At 42.2% G+C, this 24,350-nt stretch overlaps 1 protein-coding gene and 1 pseudogene across 1 annotated transcript; one reads left to right on the forward strand and one right to left on the reverse strand.

Moving 5' to 3' along the window:
- Window positions 1-1,532: 1,532 nt before the first annotated feature.
- Window positions 1,533-2,301, reverse strand: LOC147269077 (uncharacterized; annotated as a pseudogene).
- A 6,867-nt stretch (window positions 2,302-9,168) lies between these two features.
- On the forward strand, window positions 9,169-12,561 carry chst1 (carbohydrate (keratan sulfate Gal-6) sulfotransferase 1). The gene is made up of 2 exons (XM_086179367.1): window positions 9,169-9,506; window positions 10,856-12,561. Exon 2 carries the CDS (start codon window positions 10,902-10,904, stop codon window positions 12,183-12,185), a length of 1,284 nt encoding a protein of 427 aa, XP_086035493.1. The 5' UTR covers window positions 9,169-9,506; window positions 10,856-10,901; the 3' UTR covers window positions 12,186-12,561.
- The last annotated feature ends 11,789 nt before the right edge of the window (window positions 12,562-24,350 follow it).

Consider the following 24,350-nt stretch of genomic DNA (forward strand, 5'->3'; position numbering starts at 1 on the left):
CGGCGCTTTTTTTTTTTTAAACGCGTGCGTACAGTTCCGGCAATACTTTTAAGCCACTTTCACCCCTGATGACGTGCGCTCGTATAACGTTGTTTGTACAACCATCTTTTAAAAAAATTCAACAATCTGAAATGCTAAAAATTCCCTTGACAATTAAATGGAAAAGCTTAATTGCGATTTAAAGTTGGTGCTGGTTCAAGGGATATTCAACTTGTGATGGGAAGCAGGGGGTCTTGCTCTGCTCCTCTAAACTGCACTTGTTGGCTCATCAGTTTGGGATTGACATGCAGTTCAATTCACCAGCACAGGAAAAATGCACTGGTTGGAACTTAGCAATGACACCTGCACTGCACTCTGCAGTCATGGTACTTTTAACACGGTGAAAGTGAGTAAAACCACTGCTTGCAATACTGCCAGTGCTACATACAGGAAAGGTGCTCTCAGAGGGTCTGAACAGACCACCAGTGGAGCAGACATTCAAACACAGCCTCCTTTTATCACTTACTAGTCTAAACACACATGGGTTATTCACATTAGGAGATGCCCTTGGATCTCTTTTCAGCATTACCACATTTAAAATACCTCTTTTCAGGTCAGAGTGAGGCCCCAGTGAGACATAAAAGATAAGACAACCGCGTAGAGAACCCTGACACCCAACCACTGGAAAAGAAACCATAAAGGCCCTATAGGTTTGTGGATGGGTGCTCCCTCCTCATGTAAATGATATAGTGGCCACCCCAGCACATCCTCCCATTCATGCTGCTACTGCTGTGCTGAATGGCTTTCCCAGAGGAACAAGGGGTTAAGGACGGTAATGTGGTGGGCATAGGGGGGAGGGCCGGGGGCTTTACACACCGAGGTTGTTGGGTGAAAGGGAACCTTGCTCCAGGCAAGGATTGGGTAAAAAAAAAAAAAAAAATCCCTCTGCGTCTTGGGTTTGTGTCGCTCTTTAATCCCTCCCTCCTCATAACCCCCCCCCCCCCCCCCTTTTGACCTTGTTGTTTTTCACCCCACTCCCAGCTTTTTCAATAAAATGGGGTTCAGTCGGGGGGGGGGGGGGGCGGATTGTTGCTGTCACACATTTATGTTGAATAGGAGCACAACGCTGGCGGTGGCTGCTCCCAGACACCTGAATCAGGCCTCACCCACCGTAGACAACCATCAGCTCGTCTCTGCCTGGAGAATCAGCGCGACGCAGCAGCCAAGCTCAGCAAACTGCTACAATATCTCTAACATTCCCAAATCATACACACAGGTCAAAAAAGACCCATTCATCCAAGTGTGATTTAAAATTAAATTACTCAATGCTATAATAATTATTGGTTTCAAGTAATGACTTTCGCAGCGAGCGAGGCCAAACACTGATGTACTTCATGTTTTGTTTGTCCTTTTGTCACGCACACACTTACGTCTGACAACAGACAACATGGCTATTGAACTGAACTCTATCTGTAGTTTAGCAACTGTAAACTGTTGAAATGTGACCAAAGTAAAATACAACTGAACACATCACGAGGGCACAAACTGCCGTCTCAATTTTTACATGCCTCACAAATGATCACTAAGTGTTTGTGCTCCCTGCACACAGGCCTGGAGCACTGGGAACACCAGCTGCTGACTATTCTGTCTTTGGAGAGTGGGAGGATCGCACACCTCTTCCTCTTCCTTTGGCCCTCCTGTCTGATGGCATCTTGTGGCTGGGGGGTGGCTGTGTTTTGTTTTTATAACCAACATCTTCCCATTGCCTCAGTAATGTGCTCTTGGAGTTTGGCCATACCCTCCATGCACCTCGTCATATGTGGCATGACGAGCTCTTTGCCCAGCTCCTTGATAAATAGCCGGCGCGCATTGCTCACACCACCCATATCATCAGGGTGTTGTGCGGTGAAGTTGGTGTCGGCGTTGAGGGTGGCAGCATCCAGCATATTGTACCAGAGAACCATGGGCCACCTCCGTGTTCTCCGCTGGCACGAGTAGTTGCTAACCATCCGATCCACAGTGTCACTCCTCCTTTTGTTTTGTTGTAACACTGGATCACGTCTGGTTTCTTCTGACTGCTGTCATCCACTGCTTTGTCATCAAGCACGGAGCTCAGAGGACAACAGCCTTTCCCTTCATCTGCACGCAGCTCACCATGGTCATGTTGCCACTGAATCCAGATTCTGAGCTATGACTCTCCTGTGATTTGGAGGGCTTCGTGATAGGTGGTGTGTCCAGCTTGTTCTGGCAAAGAGGCCCAATAATGGTCAGGTTCTTCTTGAGGAGCTTCTCAGCCAGAGGGACACTGGTGAAGAAGTTATGATTGTGATTGTGATGTTGCAGTGAGAGGGGGAAAGATTACGCAACATCAAATTCTCAAAAATTCGAACACCTAAATCTGTTGCATTGCACTGCATTCTACTCGATTCTACTATTTTGCAAATAGAGAAATCAACTAAAAAAATAAAATACGCATGAAAGATTGGGGGAAATGATGTAGGTTATCAAATATTATGTACAGTTATCTTTAACAATTATCATCAAATATTGTCTCCATTAACATTAGAACAATTGAAAAACAATACTTACATGTATTGGATGGGCAAAGGGAGCTGTGGTGAACATTTCACAGTTTCACGCCAAATGCTACAGTAAATGCATGCGGGTCGTTCCTGACCCGTGTGTGTGAACTTGATGGAGAACTACAAAAGCTGCGCTTGTTCACAACGTTAGAAAGGAAAAATAAAAACGATGATTTGTGCTAAACGTACAGCACCACTGGACTCACTGCACTGCCCTTTATTCTTGTCTATCCTGTTTTTTTTAATTTTCTGTTTTTTATTTATCTGTTTATGCTGCTGTGTGACAGACTGTGTCCAACTACATTTCATTGTGCAGAAATGTTCAGTGACAATAAACAAACCGCAAACAAAAACAAGATATTTACTGCGTTCTTAGAATAGTAAATGATGACATGAATTTATTTCAAAGATATATCATAGAAACACTCAGCCATACATGAAATAACATAGAAAATGAATAAAGGGTTTTTATTCAAAAAGTAAGAAAGCAAAAAATAAAATAAGGATGTATGATGACAAGTTAATTGAGGAATACCTTGAATACTGAATGATGAAATTAATTTACTGCAAAGATATAGAAAGAAAAACTCAAACGGGCCACTTTTGACCCATGTTGTGCACCAAAGGGTTAACATGAGCAGAAGAGGACGCCATCCTCTGTTCTGATCCTACAGGGTCCCTGAGAATATTCACATACTGATTTGAGCACTGATTGCCATGGCAACAACAACAAAACAAATGGGTCAGCCTAGACAATAGCCTCAGACAATACTTTGGAACTTTTTTTTCTTTTAAATGTATCTTCATGAATGCATCACGACAGAGCCCCAAAATTCCCAGACCTGTACCCCCACACCGAAGTTGCTGGTGCCAGAGACGAACACACAGAGGCTGAACACAGACCCCTTGAGGGCGTTTTTAGATGTTATGGGCTGTAGGTTTGGGAGTCTTTATTTTACATGAGTGATTGTTCAGTTTGGTAGCTTATGTGTGTCTGTTTCAGTCCACTGGTGTGTTTCTTGTTTGTGTCTCCACCTGTGTTTTAGTCCGCTCGTGTTCAGTTCCTGTTCTATTTTGTTCGCTCCTCACTCCCGTGCCTTTAAAATCACTTCAGCTTTTGCATTCCTTTTGATAATTAAAGCTTGGGTTTAATCGAGTCCTGCCTGGCCTGCTCTCTGTTCTCTACATTTAGGTCCTGCCGCCACCACCACATGACGTGTAAAACAAACATATTAGCCTGTCAGGGAGCTTGGCAGGTCACTCAGAACAGAGCCCTTTAAATTGTCTTATCGCCATAATTACACAATCTAATGTTACTCTGTCAGCGTAGAAAATTAAAAAAATAAGGTTTGATGGGTATCCTGCAGGGACAGAATGATTTTCTTTTCATTCCCCTTTAGCTCTCTTAGATAAGGCACAAGTCTTTAATCTGGCATTTAGGACATCCGTCACAAGTAAATGAATCATCCCACAAGCACTTCACATGCCAGCCAGAACAGAAGATAAAATCATCGAGGTGCAAACTCGTAGAGAAAATGACAGACAACATGCACTCGCTGGCAATGAGGCAAACAAGAATAGCGCTCTGGATTGTGTTTTCATTTTTGGCCCACGGTTGCAAATTTTTCAAGCACAGAAGAAAAGTATCAGAGCATAATCACGCTTTATGTTGAACAAACTTTGGCTTTGACGAGGCAGATTTGGCCATGTTACATCAGATTTTGCAGTGGAAATAAATAGTGAGAGACATGCTCGTTGCGTTTCTTTCTTAGAGCAAGATGAGAGTGTTGCAACCATCCCACCACGGCGTGAGCGTTTATCTGGTAATTGGTCGTTGTAAAAAAAGTGGCCAAGGAAATGAGTCAGACAATCTGCCCGAAGATTTACCGGTAGTAGCCTCTTTGGAACATTGAATTCATGTAAGTTGCTGTGTTTGAGCTGGCATGAGCGGTTTGTCACCTCCTTCTCTTCCTCATTCTAAGTTACTTTTATTGGCTTGCGACTCTCTCTGTGTGTTCTGAAGTCACAGAGAAGTCACGCAGGAATGGAAACATCCTCGTGAGCTGGAGCGATTACACGGTAAACAGAAAAATAACACTTGGTTTGCATTGCTTTTAGACTTAAGTAATTAAAATAAATAGATCGGTTTTTTGTTGTTGTAAAAGTTTGGCCATAGAATAAACCCAACATTAATTATTGAATATTCCTCAACGGTAACCAAAGATCAGTGGCGGTGGGTGCCACGTCGTGACCCGTCCATCCCTTTCCCCCTATCCCAGCGGCTTGGCTCCAGCCCCCCCGACCCTTAACAGGATAAGCGGAAGAAAATAGATGGATGGATGGATGGATGGATGGACTTTGCCATGTCATCATTATATTTATTACAGATGATTATAAAATTTTGATTGTGTCCTTTTTAGAGAGCAGAAGCTGTCATCTTTCTAACATTGTCCCAGTACTGATGTACATGGTCCTGAGTATTGTGATATGATCGAAATCGTTATGCATTTCTTGCTCTGAGGTCTAACTCGCAACCCTCCGTATTCTTCATATTGTGATAAATATCGATATATGGATCTACTACCACTGCTATGTGCCATTAGATCATTTAATATGTTTAACATCATCTTTGTGTCATAGAATGTTCATATATTTCATGGGTATTTATATTCATTCAAACTTCACGTCAAGTGTTTCCCCTTTTCCTTCAATTGCATTCATGTCTTGAACAGCTTCTGCACTCGCTTAACAAAGATTAATGGTACATGAGGCTGTTGGTTGCAGGAGAACTGCTGAAAAAGGAAATGTCTCCAACTGTTAAAATGTGAATTCGACTTAATCCTGCTTCAGCACTTTACAAAGACAACTGTCATAACCCGAAACCCTTCTTTAATCTCCTCCACTCACCGTGATGTCAATAAACCTGTAAGAGAACAGGTCTTTTTGTTCCTGTATGCATGTGCATGCCTGTGTGTACGTTTCTAGAGCCACGTGGATGATTTTGCCAAGGCTAGAAAGTCATTTATCAAATGTATAACCCCATACATATGGATGCTCAGAGAGATACGATGTGTACTTGATTAAAAAAGACCTTTGACAAAGCAGCCAGCGCAGCAGAATGACAGATGAAGCTCTGAGGGTTTACACTTCGCTAAGCTCGTCCTGAGGGACCTCGGTCCAGCCGGAATTTCAAGTAGTCTGGGGCGTCTAGCAGTACTGTTGAAGCTCCAAAACTGGAAAGATGGGAGCCTTAAAAGTTCATACATATTCTGATTGGGCTTATCTTGATTTTGGTGAATACCAAATGGTAGCCAAAGTAGTTTCCTTTGTCATCAAAAAACAAAACAAAAAAACACACAGACACAAATGATAGTCATATAATTGTAAAGTAGGCAATGTTTAGCCTTATTCTCTTTATCCTGGTCCTCAAAAAAAAACCAAAATACTGTCATCTGAATAAAAAAAAGTCTTAATTCGATTAAAGAGAATGAGAACGTGTTTTAATTAACTCTAATGTGACGTTTATTTTTGGGTAATGACACAAAATGAAATGAAAGAAATGTTTATCAGAAGGTCAGGTTAGAGCAGCAGTATTGTTCTGTGAGGAGCCTCCATTTTTGCTCTTTATAGCTACGTCATTCCCATGTCTGTTCATTTGAAACTTTATCATTCATGTACCGAGGTTTAACACTTGACGTGAAAACAGAGCAGCTTCCTTTCCAAAATGTCTGTTCTACTGTTTATATCTGCCTGTTTTGGTTATTGATTCCTATAATGTCTGTGACCACAACAGTAAAAATAAAGAGTGCGCAGAGATTTGCAGTAAATGAGAACTGTTGCCAGAGACGTCAGTGACAGCAGAACCACATGGTTCATGTTAAATACAAGGCTATCCCTTGAAATCCTGTTGAGCAAAGAGCTCCATGTTTTGAATGAATATGACACAAAAAGCCACCTTCTTCCATTACAAATCCCTTCATGGCCGGCCAAGGAGGAATAGCCCCGCATTGTAATGCACTGAAAGGCTATCATGCTGCTGCAGATGCATGGCTTCAATGTGGGAGTGCGTCCCTCAACATGGCTTCCACAAGCCAGCTTCATCCACATCAATACTCTGGGGACAGCCATGGAATAAGAGCTGAGGGCTGCTTCCTCACCAGACCCCTCTGGCACCGCTCTACACACAGCCAGGGGCTCTTCATCTGCAGGGGTGAGACAGTGCGCCAGCAACTTAAGGGAGAGCGCTGGAGAGGCAACTGTATATACGCACAACTAGAAAACACTCAGAGAGCGTGAATCTCTGCTGACGTGAACTTTTGGCCGCTGGCTCTTTGATGCTGGGGTCCAAGTTAAAGCTACATGCACAGTGTGTTTTGGTCCTGTCGAGGGAGAGGCAGTGAAACCAGCTAATATTTGGATTTCACATAAAGGAGCAGGGGCGGTACGGTGGTGCAGTGGTCAGCACTGTGGCCTCACAGCAAGGAGGTTCCAGGTTCCAGTCCCAGCTCCATCACAGGATCTTTCTGTGTGAGTCTCCATGTTCTCCCTGTTCCTGTGTGGGTTCTCTCTGGTACTCCAGCTTCCTCCCACAGTCCAAAGACATCAAGAGGGGACGAGGCTGATTGATACTCTAAATTGACCGTAGGTGTGACTGTGAGAGTGAATGGTTGTCTGTCTCTATGTGTTGGTCCTGTGATGGACTGGTGACCTGTCCAGGGTGAACCCCGCCTCTCACCTGAAGGCTGCTGGGATAGGCTCCACCCTCCCCCCGTGACCCTTAATAGGATAAGCAGTAGAAAATGGATGGATGGATAAAGGAGCAGACTAATGCTGCACAGGAAATAATCACTTCCTGTAACCACCAGGTGGCGCTTTTACTGCAACTTAAATTCAGCCTTTGAGGTGTCTTAAACACACAAACAGAAAAGCTAACAGACAATAACATAAAGCAGTGACAGCTGGATATGGGATAAGCTATGATTGGAGTATGTGTGTGTGTGTGTGTGTGTGTGTGTGTGTGTGTGTGTGTGTGTGTGTGTGTGTGTGTGTGTGTGTGTGTGTGTGTGATGAGGCAATGATGTATGAAGACCCATGCCCACATTTTGATGTATTTACTTTTTTAATAATTGTGCAAGTGCATAAATATAGAATAATAAATAAAAAGTGAGAGACCATAGAACAAAGAGAAGCAGATAAACATGTAGAGAAACAAAACCAGATCAATGGTATTAGCAGCACAGAACCACCGTATCAGCAGTGGGAAGCAAAAGCCAAGAGTAAAAGTAGCAGATAGAAATATTACAATACACAGCCATGCTGTCGGCCAGAACAGTGACGGTATAAACTCTGGCACTGTAGTTTGTCATTGGTGACAAAGCCTGATCTGAGAGAGTTAAGGGGGATCCCTTAAACAAATGAGGAGATCAGGGAACTTGGGTTCGAACACACAAAAGGGGAAGGACACCCTTGGCTGTGGTAAATGATATAGGTGGAAATAAGACCTCTTACAGAAAGAACAAGAGCAAAATTAAATGAAATAAAAAATAGAGGTTTAAAAGAAGAGGTTTTGGAACTTCTATCTGGCTCAGGGGGGTTTAAGTCAGAAAGTTGTAGCAGGTACAGTTGATTTGTTCTGGTTATGCAGCACCAGCAAGAGAGAAATGAGTGACTAACCCACTGTCCTGCTGCTGAAAAAGAATGGATTTAGTGGCGTTATTAATTCATTCATCTCCAAATCTTGACATTTTAGAGCAAAGTACATGAATTCTGCATAGTGACTGCCCCCTGCTGGCTGTAACGGAGCGTCAGGAGTAACGGAACAGCGATGTGTCTCCCGAGCACGGATTCCGACCTCTGCCCCTCATGTCCTCCACCTCAAAACAGGGATTCTGTGTTGTCCTCCATTTTTTTGACCTGTCAATCACGTCACAGGACTTGTCTGCCATGACTCAGATTGGATTGAAGTGTTAGGGTGGGGGGAAAAGGGTGCATAAATAAGACTGCGTGGTCAAACTGAATCTGTATCTACATTTTCTGTCACACACTGTAGCTTCATTTCCATCCGTGCAGCTCTTTTTAAGTACATATTCAATTTGTGCATTAGAATCAATCCCCACACATCCCGCCAAAGTTGAGTTTTATTTGTTTCTTTTACACTCGGGAATGGTAGGAAAGTTGGTATGTGATCAAAAATAAGTGCAATGCAAACAGGTGAGCAAGTCCTGATGAGGTGACAGTCAGGGTTGAAACCTGAATGAGCGCAAAGCTGGAGTGTAAGTGCAGTCACCTTGTGACAAACGGAGCGTGACAAGGTGACACCTATCAGCTGCTCCACATCCGTACAGGTCAAGAGGACAGGGACGAGTTTAGTATCTGGTAGGTTCATGTGAATGAGCGAAAACAAGTAAGGAAAAAAAAAAACCACGAAACATATAACATGCTACTTTGTGTTAAAAGGGGGCTGGGCTATGAATGATGACGCTGATTTGTGTGTGTGTGTGTGTGTGTGTGTGTGTGTGTGTATGGGGGGGGGGCAGGTGGAATGGGGGAGGGGTCGGGGGTGGTCCAGACAATCGGTCCTTGTATACCTCACACTCGCAGCCTCTCTGCGCATTATTAAAAGGAAGCCTGCTCGTCGCTTTCCCAGTCAGTCAGTCAGTCAGTCAGTCAGTCTCTCCTCCTGGCTGTATCTCGCCGCCGCCGCTCCAGCCAGCATCATCACCATCACCACTCCTCCACCCCTACTTCTTCTACTTCTACTTCTTCTGCGTTCTTCTCCGCGTCCGAAGCTCAACGATCAACAGACAGCTTCTGATGGAGAATATTCCTGGAACATTTATTGTCCCGGGAGAGAAAGAGAGGAGCGGGGAACGTTTCTGAGCGCGACAGGAGACCAGCCGTGATGGACATGTAGCGCATCATGACAGTATAGCATCTACTAATAAGGTACCGAGCGCGATGTCCTCTTTGTGAGCGTTCTAAGCTGAGTTCCATCATTTATATTGGATTGATTTGCTGGCTGCATTGGTGAGGATGTCTGCAGCCTAACCTGCAGCGAGAGTGGGCTTCTATCCTGCTCAGTGTCTATGAAAAGAGAGCATTGATTCTCCCTAAAAGCTTGAATTATCAGTAGCTGCAGCTTTTATTCCAGTAATCTATATTATAAAGATCAGTAAAATATGTTCCTTCACACAAAAAGCAGTTTTGAGGGGAAAAAAAATCTTTTTTATAATTTAAAAAAAAATCTTTTTTTTTAAATTCTGTCCACCTAGAAAATAATTATTGACATTGTGCTTTTGTCATAATCGGGTGTGATTTTTTTCTAAGTAAACCTTGTGATGTTGACGATGGTGAGCTTTTATTTTCGCACCGTCAAAGCTTCCTGTATGCAGGCACCAGCATATGACAATGTTAGAAATCATAAAATAAAATATGGGATGGATTTCATTTTTATTCTCTCCTTTGCAGCATCATTTCCCCTTGACATGACATTGGTAGTTCAGCTTAACACCATTTACCTTTTTTTAAAGTCTTGATGTGGAATAAAACACAGTGCTTCTTCTCTTCCTTGATGCTTACAAGAACTTACATGTACTGCAGCACAGTTTGTATTGTGTACTTGGTTTAGTATTTTTTATGTGCTCCTGCCAATGATGGAATAACTTCTGGTGCATTGTGAAGGACAAGGAAGGCACCTGTGTAATTTTTAACCAATGACTCAAAACTATTTTTAACCTTGGTTCAAATAAAAATGTCTCTTGCCATTTTTAGATACCTGTTTGTGCTTCCTCTCCGCTGAGGTCTAGACTCTCAGACTGCTCCGCATGTTTTGATAGAGTCATTTTACCGAACAGGAGCAGTCACCTGTACATTCCTGTCCTCTTTTCATGTTCTACCTCTCATATTTTAGCCCACTATTGCAGAAGATTTAATAATTCAGTGGTTCGGTCTGATGTTGAGCACGGAGGTTTTAAAAGGATTAGTGATATTCTGTTTTTGTGGATTGTGCAGTTCTTCTTCATCTCTGCCTTTATTCAAAGTGAGGGTGAATAAGAACGTTGCCGATGAAGCCTAAGAGTCCAAAAAGTAAAATCTTGCCTGCGTAGTGTTGATTTTTCAGCTCACTGATGACTCATCCTCAATTCATATACATCACAACACAAGTCGCTCAACTGTTTATTTGTATATTCAAATGTGATTTTATTGCACTCTTCTCTGATTTGCGTAGGAATTAATGTTGCCATCTGATTGAAAATCAAGACCTGTCATTTATCAAAGGCATTTCTGGTTCACAGGGAGGACCTGGCATGGACCGCTGTGTCTAAATGAAGTTGCTCAGCCATGCAATGTTCCTGGAAGTCGGTGATCCTACTGGCCTTGGCGTCCATTGCCATCCAGTACACGGCCATCCGCACACTCACCTCCAAGTCTTTCCTGTTGTGCCCGTTGCCCAGCCCCCAGAACTGTGGTGTGGTGGGTCAGGAGACAGAACCTTCCTTTGAGCGGGGGGCAGCAGCTGGTGGAGGCTGCGATGACTACTCTTACTTTTCAGTCAATGCAACTCGTAAAACGCACATCCTGGTCTTGGCCGCAACCCGTAGCGGCTCCTCGTTTGTCGGCCAGCTGCTCAACCAGCACCAGGAGATTTTCTACCTGTTTGAGCCTCTTTACCATGTCCAGACCACACTGATCCCGCGTCTGGCCCAAGGCCTCAGTGCTGAAGACCGGCGTGTGATGATAGGCGCCAGTCGAGATCTCCTGAGAAGCCTGTATGGGTGTGACCTCTATTTCCTGGAGAGCTACATTAAACCAGTGCCCAATAACCACCTCACCTGGAAACTGTTCCGCCGCGGTGCCAGCCAAGCGTTGTGCAAGAAGCCTGTCTGTAATGCCTTTGAGCCTGATCGTCACGTGGAGGAGGGCGAATGTGTTAAGAAATGCGGTGCTCTTAACATGACCTTAGCAACACAGGTGTGCCAGAATAAACAGTATGTGGCAATCAAGATTGTACGTGTGCCACAAATTGACGATCTACGCGCCCTCGTCGAAGACCCACGGCTGAACATCAAAGTGATTCAGCTCGTCAGAGACCCGCGTGGTGTCCTGTCATCACGCATGGATACATTCTGGGAATCATACCGGCTGTGGCGTATCTGGAGGTCCTCGGGGAAGAAGCCCTATAATCTAAGCGGGAGCCAGCTCAAAGCGTTGTGCAATGACTACTACAGCTCCGTCTCAACTGGTCTCAATCACCCCGATTGGCTGAAAGGGAAATACATGTTGATTCGCTATGAGGACATGGCTAGGAATCCGCTCCTCAAGACCAAGGAGATCTACGACTTTTTGGGGGTGCCCATGGTGAGACAAGTGGAACGCTGGATAAGTGCAAACACTCACGGAGGCAATAAGCCCTCAGCCAAACACAAGTACGGTACGGCGAGAAACTCAGCAGCTATTGTTGAGAGTTGGCGTCAGAAACTGTCCTATGACATGGTAACACACACACAGACGGTGTGTCAGCAAACACTGGAGCTACTGGGGTACAAGCTGGCCAATTCTGCAGAGGAACTGAAAAACATGAATATTTCATTGGTTGAGGATAAAACTTTTGTACCATTTTTGTAACAAAGATAGTTCTCTAAAGACTATTTTTGATATTTTTATAGTTGTTGCCTTATAATTTCCTTAGTTTGTTGAACTTGTTTCTTGTCTCTTCAAATTTGCACTAAAATGAAAAGATTGCACCGGGGAAGAGCGGAGGACTCCTTAATGTTACAGAGCAGCACATTTTAAAACACAAAGTGATCAAACATGCTAGTATACAAATATTCGCATTTAGGTTTTCCATGACAGGGAACAGACTTTTTTTTTTTTTTTCGTAGATGTTGATGGGATGAGGGTCTGATGATGGTGAAGTGTTTGTTTTTACCTGTGTTGGCAAATTTGGAGTGTAAAAGCCCTACTGTGCAATAAATCGTGTGAATGTCGCAGTCAACCTTTACCATTATGGCATTTCTGTCCATGTGAGGGGAGAAAAGATGCTTCTGGTAGATGCCTTGCTTGCAAAGGATAACTGCTGAAAATGAACCGGTTCTCATGTTTAAGGGACAGATTCCCACAGGAGGTCACACATGGTCCATCAGAGGATTTACAACCATCTGTGACAGGCCAACACACCCTAATGAGAGATAACGCTAAGATGACCTTTCAAGGTAATGACGGCGTTATAAACATTGATGTAGCTGTCAAATATGTCCAAATAGATGCTGACAAAACACTGTATTTGTTAATTATTTGAAAAGTTGTTTCTGTTTTCCTTTTATTTAACATCTACAATTTCTTTCTTTCAGGAAACAATTTCCTTGGTTTTTGTTCGATTGACACTAAAGAGTGCTGCAGGTATTTTTTTAGGCCAACCAGGAAGTGAGCATCACTGTGGGTTCCCTCGACTAAGAGCCACTGGCATTGTTACATTAGAGTTTTGCTGAAAATAAACGCTGTGGCAAACTAAAGTCTGATCACAATAACATGTTTGAAAAAAAACAACACTTGCATGACTTTTAAACCGGAGATTCAGTTGTTTGACGTCTCGACAACTAGCTTCAGTTCAGCCACTCGTTAGCAACGGCTGTTTGTAAGATCCATGAAAAGCTTTGCTGAACTCTTTTATGCCATAAACATTCAAACACCTTTATCCAGTGCAAATCACAGACCTTGTTTAACACTCTGAAATAACAAGCCTTTGACTTTGAGACGGGGGAGCTGGACGTTCAACAATGCTAACTTGTGAATCCCTTTTAAGGTGAATTCCTGCATCACTCTATATATCAACGTCTAAATTCATGATTAGCATGTGTTCAGCTTCCTATCTGTGCATGAAGGGATCATCCACTTAAAAATGTAAGAAGTGGGGAGGGCGCTGGATGTTTTTGTTGGGTCCAGTTTCACTGCAAATACCTATTTTTAGGATGTTTAAATCCTGTATACAAAACACAGCTGTGTTGCCTACATTAGATCACACATTTAAAAAAAAAGAAAAAAAGAAGAGTATTACAGTAATGACGCTCCATAATCTGGGTTAAATCCTTTGATCATTTTAGTAGCAGTGGGCTGTTGCAAGCAGCCAACGTTAAAGGGCAAAAAGTCAAAGCTGGAATGCAGTGAATACAATCGTGTAAAATAATTCCATTTTTTGTCCTCCTCAATATGACAGAAATCACTGCACAGCTGCCAAGTGATGGAACAAAAGTGTGTGTTTTACTGTTATTAATGAGCAGAACCAAACATCTCATAACATTCCTGAACTCAAGCACAAAGTAATAGTACATTTATTGTAAAATTAACCAAATTAAACTACAAAAAGGGAATTATTGGGCAGTTATTCTTGCAGAAAAAAAAAATACATAAATTGGTAACCCCAAAGCTGAAATAAAGAGCAGTTTTCTATGACACATTCCTACAGATTATACCTGTTTATGCAGTAGCTGGCTTAGCAAACAGAGTGTGCCTATGAGAAGCAGTTAGTGTGCAGCCATCATTTCACGCTGTGCACTATCAGTCTAAATCTCCTTATGTAGCGGACTAAAATGAAAGTCGGGCTGCATTATGTAACAAGAAAAGGGATGTTTGCACAAAACACAGCTGAACCTATAAAATGCAGAGTAAAAAGCCTTCAGAGGGATACGAGCTACACCCTGAATTCACGATGAGCTCGATGCAGATTCTCTTTTCAGTGGCTTGAATGTTGTTTCCACTTCATTACAGTAAATCTTCATTACTGAAACAAATAAATCGTATCATTAATGAAACCATTATCAGGTTTCCAACCACATAATGGGATTTTTAAATCTCAGTTGATGAAAGTAACAAAAATGTGCTGAGATTATGATCAAGTCTGTCTGAAATGTCAATGTTTAACTTTTTTTTATTCTTATTATCGGGTTTGTTAACTTTGCGCTTCACACACCTGACTTTCATCTCTATAAATGGCATCATTTCAAATAAAATGTGCAGCCCATTAACGCATAGACATCCATTGATATCCATGCAATGACTACTTGTTTACCCATGAAATATAAACCCTGTGAATGGAGCATCACACACTCGCGCTCATCAGTATTGGTGGCCGGATGTCCATTGAGATGCAGAGCACAAACCTTTGATCCTCCTCTGCGCTGAGGCTTGAGGCTCTCTCTCTCTCTCTCTCTCTCTCTATCTCTCTCTCTCTCTCCATCTCTCTCTCCATCATCCATCTCTTTCTGTCTTACACAGATCTCAGGGGATTGTTCCTTTGCTTCACTCTGTTTTTCACAATACCTCTGAAATTACTGAATGTGCTTGGCATAATCTTCATTTTAAAACTAATAAATACTGCAAAGCTGGGCATGTGTACATGTATATGATTTTTTGTTATGATATTATCAACAAAGCAAAGTGGACATCTTTGAAGTCTTTGATTCAGTAATTAAAGGAGACCTATAATGATCATTTTTGGGGTTTTTTTATGTTTTGTTTTGTTTTGGATCCTTGACTCCCCAGAGTTTTTGATTCACAATTGAAATAAATCTCAATTTCCTAGGTGGCCCATCATGCAGGCCCTCAGTTCCTCCTCTGACCTTCTTCCTGAAAGCTCTATTAATTCTTATAACTGTGTAAATACACACAAGACAGGCTGATTTTTTTTTTTTTTTTGCCCATCATAAAAAGACTAAATCTCGGTTGTTCACTTTTATACGTTCATAATTCAACATTTGTAATATGAACACTCACTGTAACAAGAACAGTATGGTAGGTCCCCTTGAAAGCATCCCAGCCTCTCAAAGTTAAAACTCCATGCAAATATGTGCACCTTTCTATCAATTATATTGATTTCATCTCAGTTTAATTGCTAATAAGAGAAAAATCATAGTCACAGTCATCATAGTACATAGCAAACAGAACCACACGATGCTGTGTGACATCAGGATGTCAGCCTCCGCTATATTACATTCATCTAAAAATGCACCACAGGAATATCAAACAGTCACAGATGATGACGTGTGTGTGTGTGTGTGTGTGTGTGTGTGTGTGTGTGTGTGTGTGTGTGTGTGTCCTACATCTGATGGCGAAGCATTAATTTACAGCTCAAACTCAATCTGCAACCCTCAAAGTGTCTCATTTCTTTTTCATTGATTACTGTAAGGAGATCTGACTGTCTGTGGTGCACCTGCTAGAGTGAACGCAAGTGCTTTCTTGACACACCTGTGGGTGTGTCCCGAGGCTCAATAAATGATTGGTGATGAAGCAAAACGATTATCTCTTCATCAAATATCCCATCAACAGTTTGACCTTTGACCAAACTCTCCACACAACAACAACAACCCAGAAGAAGACGACCCAAAATTCAGCAGAGGAGTAGACAACTTTAAACTTTAGCTGAAAATATACAGTCAGTGTTGCAGTACTACTGATGTAAAAATCTGCTTCCATGTGGGGTGAAGATATCTACAGTGAGTAATCATGATCATGGAAAGTAAATCACTCATACTCGATACTTAGTAGCCAAATAGGTCATATGGATCTTCTGAATTTGTCCACAAGTTTATACGAGTTTGCATCCAGGTTGAAATCAGTGTCTTCCACTTTTAATACAACAAAATAATGAGGACTTGGCCATGGTTCAAAGTCCTGCAACATTTAAAATGAAGCTGTCAATTAAAGTCACCCTGGCTTCCTTATGTTATAGCAAGACACCCCCCCCCCACACACACACACACACACCTGTGTTTTCATTATATACACTATCTCCTTTACTTTCTCTCTCTTGTCTGGTTTTCTTTCATGAAGGAACAGATCGTGTGTGTATATATACATATATATATATATATATATGTGTGTGTGTGTGTGTGTGTGTGTGTGTGTGTCTTTCAAGCTGAGCTGACTAGATGTGTTCTGGTCTCTAAACCCTCTCCGGGGTGCAGTAATAAAGTAAGAGAGATGGAAATCTGTCGTCACTTCTCAGATTTTCTCGTTTCTCCTGTAAAATGTGACATTGCAGCGCACAGTATCAGGAGAGTATTTGTATTTCTTGAGCCTTCCTCAGTGATTGGGATGGTATTTGGTGCAGATGACTCAATCAGTTGTCAGGTGACCGCTGACGTCAGCCCAGCGCTGCAGCGCACAAGAGCGGTGCAATCAAAACGCATCATGTGAAAATCACGACATCATTTTGTTCAACATTTCAACAGTGGACGCTCAAGAGAATATATGATTGCTGGTAAAATTACAGGACATGATGGTGTGTTTGTGTGTGTGTGTGTGTGTGGGGGGGTGTGCTGGTCTTGTGCCAGGAGGGATATGTGCAGCCTAATTGGATTTGTCAGCAGGTCAGTGTAAGAGAGGTGTAGCAAGCAGGTCATTCGTTAGAGATCCAGAGCACCATGATGGATTTAATGGACGGAGCAGCTTTGAGATGGAATCTTTTTTTTCTTTTTTAATGAAATATTCTCTGTAATATGCAAATTAGAACATTTATTCATCTGGATGATTAAAACTTTTTGGTTGGAATTAATTTGAACATAATTTAGTAGCTTTTAGATCAGACGGATGTCATTGTGCTTTTGCTTGATATTAAATGCTACATGAAGGCCTGAGAAGAATATAAAGACTATAACTGGCAACATAATGGCCGACCACAAACATTTTATATTTGACATTTGATATATTATTTGACTATATTGTACAGCTTGTGAACAAATCTGTAACCAGAAGACGAGAGAAACTGGAAATGACACTCCTTCCCTTCAATGCTGAGAGCTACAGCTGCTGCTGGCAGCCATCGGTGACCCCCTCACACACTCACACACGTACACTTTTGCACTGAGGAGCCATTGATGGCTTATTCCCTGTGGAAATGTGTGTATAGGTAAATGAGAGGGTATGTGTGTGGATACGTGAGTGCAGCGTCGGTCAAGCTGGTCAGTGCATCTTACGTCACTGTGGTCAGCTGTGGCTCTCTTTGCTCACATTCTCCCCCTCGGCTGGCCTGGAAAGCTGAAATGAGATTAGCGCGCGCACACACACACACACACACACACACACACACCAGTATGAGCAGCCATGAGCTAAAAATGAAGCGTCTGGGAATAGAAAAAATACACAAATATTGTGATTTTTTTTTTAGACAGTGTAACATTTGTGATTGCCAAATACAAAAATTGCAAATATGTGCCGTGGATTCCTACACAACACTACAGATATAAACCTCTGTGTGTGTGTGTGTGAGAGAGAGAGAGAGAGAGAGAGAGAGAGAGAGAGAGAGAGAGAGAGAGAGAGAGAGAGAGAGAGAGAGACTGGCCAAGGGCATAAATCCTTCTTAAACTCTGCACTAGCAGGCTCACATTTGTGCAGGGGTGCAGTGATGGAGAGGTAAATGGAGGCCGAAATGTAGATCAGAAACAGCGTCCTGCCATGATGTAGTTACACTGCAAAGAACAGTCAAAGTATATCTGGGTAGTTTCTGGTTATCAGACTTAAAGTGATGCCTGATCCAAGTGTTTCTTGCCTTTCAAGTCCTTACAAATAGGTGTCTTGCGCTCACGTGAATGTATTTTTTTTACATCCTGCATGACTTCTATGTGATTCCAGAATGAATAAAGAGCCAGCTGTGTATATTTAGCTTGAATCTAATTAAAACTGATGGCTACCAACTGCAAAAACGTCTGTATCCCAACTCTCAAGCGCATCATCAGGTACGATCCACATCATTTTCATCCAGTCATGTGCTCAGTAAACCACAAACACTTTAATTTCAGCTAAAAAAAACCCCAAAAAACTAACACAGTTCAGTGCTACCATGAATAAGCACACGTGATGTACCTGCTGTTTGTACTCCCCAGTACCAAAATGAGTTATTTTTTTTAATTTCAAAATAAAAAAAGTATTATGGTGCACTCTGAAAATAACATTAATCAACATGACAACGAGTACCAACGACAAAAAAAAGTATTGATACCTGTGCAACAGAAGGCTGCAACACAATACAGATATTGAATGTAAAGATTTCCATCTTCTCACCTGTAGAGTAATCCAGGAGTATTACACAAGGTATGCAGTAAAGTTATTTCTTGAAGTACTTTTACCTTAGTACTTGATATAAGACTTTAAATGAAGGATTTTTACTTCAGTTATTTTTACTTTGTGTGATTGTTGTTACTTATAGTAAGTAAAGTATATGAGGTTTTTTTTTCTTCTCTTTTTTTGTGATGATTATCTGATATGTCCTCATAGTGGAACACCGTCACAGGAGGTCAATGAGCTGACCTGGTCCCCCGTTAAACCTGAGCACCCATGGGTCCTCCTTCCTCATTAACGTTACACGCTCCTATTTATTTCCCTCATGATGAAAAACGATATACGTTAAGAAGCTTGGATCACAAATCAGATGAAGCTGGAATCAGCTTCAACCCAACAAAATGATTTTGAAGCGTAACATAATCCACTGAACTGGGGAGCTAACAAGCTAGCACACTTCCCACTCCAAGCAGGATGGGAAGGGTCTCACCACCGAGGTCAGGACGCCCTTCCACTTGGTTAGGCAGGTAAACATTTATTAAACAGCTCGTTACGTTAAGTCACTTCAGCAACATACACATGATCGGCAGCAAACACAACTTTGCTTTTTGATGGCTCTCTTCACCGGCGTCCATTGCTCTCATCCAGGGGGGAGAAGACAACGATGTATCTTGATTTTGATTGCCCAAAACACGTGATGTCACACCAAAGATGTTTTATTGTGAAGAGGATCTCAGACAGGTGAAGTGATCTTATGTCTTTGGGAAATGATGCAGCCCCCCCCCCCCCCCCTGCCTAAAAAAGCCACAAAAAAAAAACTCTCAAGAGGTACATTAACATTCATATGAATGACATACAGGGAGGGCAGCACGGTGGTGCAGTGGTCAGCACTGTCTCCTCACAGCAAGAAGGTTCCAGGTTCCAGTCCCAGCTCCATCACAGGATCTTTCTGTGTGAGTCTCCATGTTCTCCCTGTTCCTGTGTGGGTTCTCTCTGGTACTCCAGCTTCCTCCCACAGTCCAAAGACATCAAGAGGGGACGAGGCTGATTGATACTCTAAATTGACTGTAGGTGTGACTGTGAGTGTGAATGGTTGTCTGTCTCTATGTGTTGGTCCTGTGATGGACTGGTGACCTGTCCAGGGTGAACCCTGCCTCTCACCTGAAGGCTGCTGAGATAGGCTCCACCCCCCCCCCCCCCCGCAACCTTTAACAGGATAAGCAGAAGAAAATGGATGGATGGATTCAAAATGATAAATTTCATGGAAAAGCGACTACCAGTACTTTGCGGGTAGGTTTCTGCATTCTGGAGTCACAAAGAATTAACGCAGGAGGTAAAAAATGTCTTTGTTAGCTCGTCACTTGTTTCTGAGTACTTGAAGAATAAAATACACTTTCTGGGTTATGTATAAGTACCATCTGAGTAAATAAAGAGGATTGTTTACAAGACCATGTTATGAGATATATTGCTTAATATTTTCCTTTTTTAACTTATTGTAAGCAAAATTAATCCTGTTGAGAATTTTTTTGTTTATCTCATGCAAAATCTATCATTATATAATGGAGGAATCTTTTTGCATTTACTTGCATGCAAGTGTCCTCATCCATATCAGGAAGGCCGAGTTTCAGGTAGGGGTAATGCCCTTATCTGCAGACTTGTGCAGCTGGTATTGCAGATTTGATCTGAAACTTGTGCTTGACACATCAGGTGATTCATACACTGAGGGATTGTCCCATGACATTCTTAATGTTCGTGCAACAGGTTTTCTAATGAGTCAGCTCAACAGTAAACTGCAGAATGAAAACAGCCTTTCTGCATCCAGTTAATCCTACAGATTATTCCAAATAAATACATTTGATTTTAGCTACAAGTAATAAAATCTATGCCGTTATCTAACTGATTAAAGTTTGACTTGATGTCTCAAATCCAACATCTGTCAGGGTTTATGGGGGAACAGGACTCAAATGCCAAGGGGAGCGTAACAAAAAGTATTTATTCCAGAAAACAAGACAACACAGGGGGTTTTAAATCTAAAGGAAGCGAAAAACAAAGTATTAACAAGAAAGGGTCAAGAGGCCTGAGTATTGGACGAATTCAAAGTACTGAAAAAACTAAGTTCTACACAAAATTGACAACCAATGAATTATAGGAAACAGAATGAAAGTGACCATGACCATGACCAAGATAGTAACAGTGGCAGTGGCAGAAACAGTAAGAATGAACCGACAAGAGACGACTGGAAACAGAGAGGTTAAATACATGAGGAAACCAAACACAGGTGGTGTAATCATACACAGGTGAGACACATAAAATAATCACAGCAGGGAGCACAGGAAGACAAGACCTGAACTTCAAAATAAAACAGGAACTAAAGACAGACCAAGACAAAAGGGAGCGCACAGGAAGACAGGACATGAACCACAACATAAAACAGGAAATCAAGGCACAGATCATGAAAATTTCACTGGATCTACAAAAATTAGAAACACCTTTTGTGTGAGGATTTTAACAAATCCTCATCTTCATCAATATGCGATTGGCTGCAGGGCTTTTGTATTATGCTGCATTAGTTCTATCCACATGTTCCCTTGTCTCGGATTCAATGGGGTTTGCGTCCACGGTTTAAGCAGTTCATAGCATAACCTTAGCTCTCACTGTTGTATTTACACTTCAAAAGTGTTACAAATGTTGTTCATTCATTCAGATTATCTTGCTGCACAAAATCTGTACATCTCATAAACTTTTGTTCGCCACAGTTTATTTTTAATAGTTATCTTAAATCCAGCCCTGCAACGGAATGGCAACCGGCCCAGGGTGTACCCCGCTTCTCGCCATATGTCAGCTGGGATAGGCTCCAGCCCCCCAACCGATAACAAGATCCTGAATTTTTCACTGGAAAAAAAAAAATTCTGAATTTCTATTTTATTGCCATGGTTTGTGGCTCCAACCATTGTTTCACATTGCGCCAGCTGGTTCTGCTCTCTAATCTAAACAAGCGACGTGACTGGTTGGACAGACTTGTGTTAAACAATGAAAGTTTTCAAATACAATTGAAGATTCTGTCATGATTCTTAACTTAATTGGTCTCCAGAAACACATTTTATTGAACTGGTTGGTTTTAAAAATAAATTTGTTAGTTTGTACTTTCCCACCATGTTGGAAACAATTGTCACCAATGACACGCATGACTCGCCATCTCTTCATAGTGAAAATCTGCGGGGCTTTACGTCCCACGGACAACTAAGAACACGAACACATGGCACAAGAAATGTCTTTAAAAATGAATTATACCCAGTCCCATTAAAATCCCATCATACCTGCCTGTCGATACTGCAACTGACAGAAATCAGTTGAAATACTGAGCTTCAATTCATTTTGTATGTGGGGCACAGAGTTGTTTTTTACTTTTCTTTTTCTCGCAGCAAAATAGTGCCGATTTTCTGGGGCAGCCGTTTGCCTGTTTGCTGTGAACGGGAAGGGGGACCTTTTACGAAAGGGAAGTTTCTTGCTTCCCTGCTGAGTATAAACACACTCATACACACAAGTTGCATGTCTACACGATACAACCTAATATGAGCTGATTTTTCTAAACAAAAACGGTCTCTGGAATCCAAAATTTGCTTCTACGAAAAAAATGTCCTCATTTCTCACAAAAACATAGATGTGTGAACCACATTAGGCCTGGAACTTTGGGTTGATGTTGGGAGAATTCAACATCTTGCAATCCGCCACCACTTGAAGGTGCTTGTATTCTTGGATGGATCCATGGAACCATGGTAAACCCTCTTATCCCACCGGGCATCTTGCTCTTAACTGCCGCTTGTAGCTGTGCCTAAGATGTAATTGTGCCGATCTAATCAGACAGTAAAGCATCCCCATGGGGAAACCGGTTCCTTTCTCTTGTAAATTCGCCTCGAGCATCTATGTGACGGGTTCAATCAACCCAAAGAAGCCTTCGTTATTGTCATGTATGTTAGGTTGAAGGAGGCTCAAGAAAGAAAAAAATATGTTCGACAAGTTTCTCTGGTTCCCATGTTGCTCAACATGGAAGGGAGTCCCCTACAGGCCCTATTAACCCATCCATGCAGCCAGGGGGTTGGTGGATGGCATTATGTGTGCGTTCAGGGTGTGTTCAGCTTCACTTTGGTATTTAGGGGGAGTGTAATCAGTGTGCAAACCAGGGCTCAGATGCCAGGAGGCATTCATTACACACCCAGTAATCACTGGTGTGATTTGGACGTGACATCACTTCAACCAATCAGAGTACTTTGTGTCCTTCCCTCTAAAGGCCAGGATGTTCCAGGACTTGGCATGTTGCTATAGTGACGGACACATTTCAGCTCAGGAGAAGTAAACAGTTCACATCAGTAGAAACTGGCCTCCTCGTGCACCAGGTGAGAGTGCACCACTTATGTTAATATAAGGGAGCAGCGGGGGTGCAGCAGGCCTGGGAGGAGGTGCTCATCTGATTGATGCTTCCTTCAACAGCTACTCACACATGACACCACTGACCAAAGATCCGCCTCCTCTTGGTCAGTGGAACAAATTTTTCTGGTGTTCTAAAATAGCAGCGAAACCATGGTTGCTCCTGACCAGCCTCAATTACGTACTGAAGCACCTGTCGGCGCTTGGCGTGAAATCGTCATTTGTGCTTTCTTGTGACGATCAATGACTCAAGGCGCCAGCTTGCAAACTGCTTAAAACAGGACTCTGTGTGTGAATGACAATGTTGGAAAGAATGACATCAGAGTCGAATTCATCTATTGTCTTTCGTTTGGTAGATGATGGAGTAGCCATCCAGGTGATACCCGTCACCAGAGACTCCCTGTGCTGCCTGCAGCTCTCCTCCCAACTTTGGGATCTTTTCTGGATCCAGTGATTTTTTTTTTTTTTTTTTTTTGGTCAGTATAAAAACCAAATGCTACGAATCATTCATTACCTCACTTTACTTGAATACTATACTCTATTTTATTCTTTCCTTTCAAATGTTAATGCAATGTGGAAATGCCTGCTTTGGCCAGCCCCTACCCTTTATTCTAGCATTATAAATATACAATTCTATCCAAAATAATCATAGTATTTGCAAAAAAAAAAAAAAATCTTCAAAGGCAAAGCGGGATGTTACACTGATAAGTGAATGTCACATTTATTTCAGGTCAGTCTAGAATCCCTCTCCTCTTGCATGGAGGGAGCGGTTTTAGCTTGAGAGAAAAATGAGCTAAACATTTCTCTTTCCTCCTTACATTATTTAATACAGAGAAAATGCTGCTCCTTCCTCAGTCTATCCTGCTGTCAGAGTGGAGTTGGGTTTAAACCCTGTCTGGGTAACTAAACAGTTGAGTCCTTGAAATGCTACGACTGTATGCCTTCTGGCTGTGTGTGTGTGTGTGTTCGTGTGCGTGTGTGTGTGTGTGTGTGTGTGTGTGTGTGTGTTAGAACTGCACATCCGTATCACTGTTACACTCTGCAAATGCAGGAATGTCTGTAGCACATCCACACTTACACACACTGCTGGAAGCCTTCAGTGTCGACCCTGATTGCCTCATTCAGAAACTCTACATGATTTCTCCTAACCACACACCTCTAATCTGACAGCTTTAAAACACGTCTAATATTTCTCAGCTAATGGCATTGTTAGGCTGTTACGCGTAGGCCATCTGAGCTCAATATTTGATGAATTTTGTCATAGAAAAGTGTTCCTTTGTTCAGGGAGAGCTAAATATTTAAGATATTCATGTT

Source organism: Aulostomus chinensis, chromosome 2, assembly GCF_037954235.1.
Source record: "Aulostomus chinensis isolate RoL2024-O1b breed Wild chromosome 2, RoL_Achi_v1.0, whole genome shotgun sequence".
In the NCBI taxonomy this organism is placed as follows: domain Eukaryota; kingdom Metazoa; phylum Chordata; class Actinopteri; order Syngnathiformes; family Aulostomidae; genus Aulostomus; species Aulostomus chinensis.

Excerpts from the sequence above, each read along its gene's own strand:
- chst1 (XM_086179367.1), top strand. The coding sequence starts at position 10,902 with ATGCAATGTTCCTGGAAGTCGGTGATCCTACTGGCCTTGGCGTCCATT.